Here is a 6423-nt window from a genome sequence, read left to right as displayed (position 1 = left end):
ATTTCTATTGCAAAATGTATTTAGATGTCTTGTTTTCGACCCAAATCAACAAACAAAGTAAACAGCATCATCTTAGTTAATATATTCATTTACTAGACCTACTGTTGACCAATTATTACTTGTGTTTGGGATGACAAATCACTTATAATATTAGGCCCAAAAAAACATGAAAAAGAGGAAGAAATAAAGCACGCAACAGAATGATCAAGGGATGAAGAGGAAGTTACACACAACTCTCTGGTCCACAAGGCTTAATCCCAAATGGCATCCTATTCTCTATGTAGTGCACTTAAAGAGAATATGGTGCCATTTGTCTCACATCCCAATAGTCTCCTTCCTATTGGTGGATAGAGCCTTGAAATATTCTAACACCTACAGCCTTCCTATTGGTGGATAGAGCCTTGAAACATCATGTCACCAGCTTTCAGCCACAGACAGAGAACAGAGAAGTACAGGATTTAGACACATCACACCAACTGCTGCTCAGACAGTTAGAAAAGTAATCATACAGTAGATATTACCATTAGGAGTCAGTTAGAAAGGTAATCATACAGTAGATATTACCATTAGGAGTCAGTTAGAAAGGTAATCATACAGTAGATATTACCATTAGGAGTCAGTTAGAAAGGTAATCATACAGTAGATATTACCATTAGGAGTCAGTTAGAAAGGTAATCATACAGTAGATATTACCATTGGGAGTCAGTTAGAAAGGTAATCATACAGTAGATATTACCATTAGGAGACAGTTAGAAAGGTAATCATACAGTAAGTCAATACTGTAAGTAAAACTAAGTTAGAATCCTAAATATTACAATAAGAGGTCAGACAGACTTAATTAGTTGATTTATTGAATGATTGGTGTAATCATTGATATTCGGTACGGTTAATTAAGATGGCCGACTACGTCAACAAACAGGTGATTGAATTAAACAAATTTATGGAAGAAAACCGGAACAGAGCAACGAGGAGTGTAAAGACTGAAACCCATCTCTCAGGTAAGAACTAAGTATTCTAAGTATCTTAGTCTCTCACACAGTAGCTGAGGCACGCAGGCAGGTCTGCACGTACAAACCGAACGCATTCACACACGGACACAAACACACACTAGTAAAACACTTCTACATTTTGTCCTGTCTTCTGGGTGGTTCAGTTGGTACGGAGCTTGGGGTTCAAAACCTGCTGTGGTCACGTACACTAAAATGTATCAATTCAATGTATTTTTTCTTCAGTTATTGAAACTATTAGGAACTATTTAAATATGATTAATTGAAAATATCCTTTTTAAACAACAACACAGTGGACACCCCGCCTGAGGGGTGTCCACTCTCAAATTCATCGAGAGAGCTACAGTATGTCTGCAAGGAGTGACCATTCATGATCAAAATGATAGTTTGAACCATTTGAGGCTATGCAGTGTTTGTTTACAATTCCATTGTTTATAATTCCATGGTAAAACAAGTTTATATTTCGGTTCTGATGGGACTAGACAGTTAAACTAAGATCATGAGGTATTTCTAAGTTACATTTTTCAAGAATCAATTCAGTAAATATTATTAATTTAAATTTATGTTAATTTTTTTTAAATATAGAAATCGCAGATTGACCCTTTAAATCATGCTATGGCTATATTGTGTTACTTTGGTCATTTCTTCATACAGTTGCTTCCTGTTTATCAGATTGGAGATGACCACAAGCTTGAGCAAACTGTTGCTGCCAACCCTTAATCGAAAGAAAACCAATGACGCAATGGAAATGTTTGGTTCTCAGAATAAGTTAGGGATGTGTGTTCTCTTTTAATCTTAATCATTAGTGATGATGGTGTGTGTGTCTGTCTGCGTGTGTGTATGTGTGTCAGCGAGTGTGTGTTCCTCTACAGATGGAAGAACAAGACTCTACAGGCTGGCTGCTGTGTGTTTTGGAGTGCTGTGTGTTCTACAAGTCATTCTCAACATCTCCCTGAAACTGGCTTTCTGTGAGTGAGGTTTTGTCCCAAATGACACCCTATTAGCGCTCTGGTCAAACGTAGTGCACTATATAGGGGATAGGGTGCCATTTGGGACTCTATCCCATTTGGGACACTATTCCATGTGTAGTGCATTACTTTTGACCAGGGCCCATAGGACAGATGTGTATTTTATTATCACACCATAGTTCTGTACTTACAGTGCAAGGATCTCAATTCAGACTTGATGTTACATAACTTGTGGGAATGGTAGTTTGTCAATATTGTTGACATGGTCCATGGAGAAAGTAGAATCTACTGTAATTGGTGCACTTGGCCTTGTGTACGTCACTGAACATGGTGTACATTGTAAACACCACAACCAGGATTGTGTTCCAAATAGCACCCTATCCTCTTTAAAGGGCACTACTTTTGACCAGGGTACATAGGGCTTTGGTCCATGGTACTGCACTATAGAAGGAATAGGGGGTCATTTGGGACGCAAAACATGCAAGAACATCTTTGTTTTTCAGCTGGCTCTAACGAAGAGAGAAACCAGTTAGAGGCATGTTACAACACCACTGGCCTGCCGCAAGACAGAGACCAGTCAGATACCAGTAGTCGTATCATTGGCCTGTGTACAGAAAGAGACCAGCTGCAGAAGGAGAGAGACCAATGCCGGAGGAACATGAACCAGCTAGAGAGGAAGAGAGGGCAGTTACTGAGGGACAGAGACCAGTTACTGAGGGAGAGAGACCAGTTACAGAGTGAGAGAGACCAGTTACAGAGTGAGAGAGACCAGTTACAGAGGGAGAGAGACCAGTTACAGAGGGAGAGAGACCAGTTACAGAGGGAGAGAGACCAGTTACAGAGGGAGAGAGACCAGTTACTAAAGGAGAGAGACCAGTTACAGAGTGAGAGAGGCCAGTTACTAAATGAGAGAGACCAGTTACAGAGTGAGAGAGACCAGTTACAGAGTGAGAGAGACCAGTTACTAAATGAGAGAGACCAGTTACTAAAGGAGAGAGACCAGTTACAGAGTGAGAGAGACCAGTTACAGAGTGAGAGAGACCAGTTACAGAGTGAGAGAGACCAGTCAGAGAAAACAGATGACAAAATACAGTTACAGGAGCGTAATAATGCCCTGACTAAAGACAGGGACATGTTGAGAGACAGGGTCAGTGTTCTGACCAATGAGAAGGTGGCACTGGAGGAGAGGCTCTCTGAGTGTGGTAAGTAGTCAAGTCAGTCACTAGGGCTGCATCCCTCTTCTCTACCGTTCATTCTCCCGAAGGGTGAATTTACAGCCTGACCACAAAGACTAGACGTAACATAGTAAAAGTAAATCTGTGGCACTCAAATTACTATGATATGTTACGTTTGGTTTAGTTACATAAGACAGAAGGTTACTTAAGGCAAAAAAAGAAGGGAGATGGGTGGCCATATGATGCAACCGTCTATCAACCCAAAGGTTGCGTGTTTTAATCACATCATGGACGAATTCAGTATTTTTAACTTATTAGCAACTATGCAACTACTTACTACTTTTTAGTTACTTTGTAACTACGTATATACTTAACATGTGAGCTAACAATTCCCATAACCTTAACGTAACCCCAACCCTAAACATAATCCCTAAAACCTAGCCTAGATAATGTTAGCAACCGAGCCACATAGCTAACGTTAGCCACAACAAAGTGAAATTCATAACATATCATACAAAATGGATGATGGACATCTACAAATTAATACATACTATGTGAGATTTTACATACCATACCAACGTTTACCATGTTACGTATGTTACTGAGACCAGGGTGGAACAACACTGTGTGCTGTGCACACCAATCATGGATTCAGCAATAGTTAAATGACAATGTAAATGAAAATATACAGTACAATAAACACGTGTTATATATTTCACATATTATGTACATTTCTTCAACAGAGCTAAACATTTGTCAGAAAATCTGGAAATCTTGTCCAGAGGGTTGGAGGCTCTTGGGATCCAGCTGTTACTTCCTGTCGACTCAGATGAAAACCTGGGAGGAGAGCAGACTGGACTGTCTGAACAGAGGAGCAGACCTGATGATCATAAACAACAAGGAGGAACATGTGAGTGAGTGAGTGAGAATCAAATGTAATTGGTCAGTAATGTATCTTCTAGTATTTAACACATGTGGTCTATAGTAATTGACAATATCAGTATATTTCTCACCAACAGGAGTATCTCTGTGGCATCAACAAGATTGTCTGGATTGGTCTAACTAACTCCGTTACTGGGGGGACCTGGAAATGGGTGGATGGCACCGCACTGACCACGGCAAGGTAAGAGTCTAATGCTCTAATAACAGTGACCATCACAATGTAAGAGAAACTGCTCTATAATAACACTGACCATCCCAAGGTAAGAGACTACTGCTCTATAATAACACTGATCACCCCAAGGTAAGAGACTACTGCTCTAATGACACTGACCACCCCAAGGTAAGAGACTACTGCTCTATAATAACACTGACCATCCCAAGGTAAGAGACTACTGCTCTATAATAACACTGACCACCCCAAGGTAAGAGACTACTGCTCTATAATAACACTGATCACCCCAAGGTAAGAGACTACTGCTCTAATGACACTGACCACCCTAAGGTAACAGACTACTGCTCTATAATAACACTTACCAGGCAAGTCAGTTAAGAACAAATTCTTATCTACAATAACGACCTACCCTGGCCAAACAAGGACGACGCTGGGCCAATTATGCGAATTATGCGCTGCCCTATGGGACTCCCAATCAAGGCCGGATGGGATACAGACTACTGCTCTCTAATAACACTGACCACAGTTTAAGGAGTTGGACTGATTCTCTGTGTTCATACTCTAGGTTCTGAGAGAGTGGTTAGTCTAACTCTGTGTTGTTCATACTCTAGGTTCTGAGAGAGTGGTCAGTCTAACTCTGTGTTGTTCATACTCTAGGTTCTGAGAGAGTGGTCAGTCTAACTCTGTGTTGTTCATCTTCTAGGTTCTGAGAGAGTGGTTAGTCTAACTCTGTGTTGTTCATACTCTAGGTTCTGAGAGAGTGGTCAGTCTAACTCTGTGTTGTTCATACTCTAGGTTCTGAGAGAGAGGTCAGTCTAACTCTGTGTTGTTCATACTCTAGGTTCTGAGAGAGTTGTCAGTCTAACTCTGTGTTGTTCATACTCTAGGGTTAGAGAGAGTGATCAGTGTAACTGTTGTTTCTACTGCAGCTATTGGAGGAGTGGAGGCCCTTATGGTGGTGGAGTGGAGAACTGTGTGGTGTTACCTTACTGGTCATCAGGCTACAGAGGATGGTGGGACTATCGTTGTTCATATCCACAGTACTGGATGTGTGAAAAAGGCCTCTTGTAGGTACTGCTGTTTAAGGAACAATGAAGACGGATTATATATTTTGTTACAATGGCACTCTGAACTAGACGTTGGAAAGAAAGGCACACACACACACAAAACAAATCAGGTATATATCACCCAATAGCTGTTGTCAATGTTAAGATGTATAGTTCATTATGTAACATTGCATGTAGGCTGTACACAAATCTCTCTCTCTCTACCTCTACCTTTCTCATGTTGATGGTTGTTTACAGTGCTGAAAGGTTACGAGATGATTCCACCTAGTGGTTAAAGTGAGAGATGAACTCACCATAGAGTTGAAATAGTGGTATTACAGACTTGCATATGGGCTTTTCCTCAATTCATCCTTCCTCGATTACTCCCAGCATCCTCTCTCCTCCCTTCCTTCTCAAAACATATTGGAGAATACAATCCTCGGAGAGGGACCTTCTCTAATAGGGTTGAGGAGGAGAGGAATTTTATGTTACGTATTGATGAGTGTGTAGACACTCTGCTCTAAAATGCTTGTATTCATTGTTTTTATTAGCAACATGTCATGTGATTTGCCATGCTTCCGCTAAGTTCATTAATAATTTCTCTGTATTTTTTTCATGATCAATTATTATCATCAATCCCTTTTATAATAAGAAGAACAAAGGCACAGATTAATAAATAAATGAACAACGTCCTCTGAGGTCTACCAGCTTCCTGATTGAATGTGATTGGATTGTTAAAGTGTTACCTGCAGTTGGACATAGAGGACAGAACAGAACAGAACTTAGAGGACACACGCTGTATGCAGGCAGACACGCACACACGCACGCACATCTGTGAAGTTCTCCTTTTAAACCTCTGATAAAGATGCAGACAGATTTCTTACACACACTTCTGAATATTTCCTCACACTGATGTCACACACACACACACAGCATAGATAGGACAAAAGGCCCCTATATGGCCATCGATTGCCAGTCACGGAGTGCAAGCCAAAACGTGCCTTCTTATGAACAATGACACAAGCAGGACTTGCAAAATATGACGTCCTGCTTGAAAGTGATTGGATACTTAAAACATTCTATCAACTGCAGTCAATCACAGACAGACATCAG

General features: G+C 40.6%; 1 protein-coding gene across 2 annotated transcripts; it reads left to right on the top strand.

The window, feature by feature from the left end:
* The first annotated feature begins 453 nt into the window (after positions 1 to 453).
* LOC106602223 (CD209 antigen) lies at positions 454 to 6002 on the top strand. 2 transcript variants are annotated; one of them, XR_006769533.1, is made up of 6 exons: positions 454 to 998; positions 1859 to 1975; positions 2479 to 3177; positions 3894 to 4068; positions 4170 to 4273; positions 5194 to 6002. XR_006769533.1 is itself a non-coding variant. In XM_045716396.1 (6 exons), exons 1-6 carry the CDS (start codon positions 896 to 898, stop codon positions 5333 to 5335), a joined length of 1332 nt encoding a protein of 443 aa, XP_045572352.1. In that variant the 5' UTR covers positions 454 to 895; the 3' UTR covers positions 5336 to 6002. The 2 variants fall into 2 exon arrangements, 1 of the variants encoding a protein (XP_045572352.1); XM_045716396.1 differs by having other exon boundaries at positions 3894 to 4060.
* The last annotated feature ends 421 nt before the right edge of the window (positions 6003 to 6423 follow it).

The sequence above is a fragment of the Salmo salar genome, chromosome ssa04 (genome assembly GCF_905237065.1).
Source record: "Salmo salar chromosome ssa04, Ssal_v3.1, whole genome shotgun sequence".
Taxonomy (NCBI): Eukaryota; Metazoa; Chordata; class Actinopteri; order Salmoniformes; family Salmonidae; genus Salmo; species Salmo salar.
Note: the sequence above shows the minus strand (reverse complement) of the source record. Positions and strands in the feature narration are given on the sequence as shown.

Excerpts from the sequence above, each read along its gene's own strand:
- LOC106602223 (XM_045716396.1), top strand. The coding sequence starts at position 896 with ATGGCCGACTACGTCAACAAACAGGTGATTGAATTAAACAAATTTATG. Across the intron at positions 1,976-2,478 it reads CTCCCTGAAACTGGCTTTCT|CTGGCTCTAACGAAGAGAGA; the intron begins GTGAGTGAGGTT and ends TTTGTTTTTCAG. Across the intron at positions 4,274-5,193 it reads ACCGCACTGACCACGGCAAG|CTATTGGAGGAGTGGAGGCC; the intron begins GTAAGAGTCTAA and ends TTTCTACTGCAG.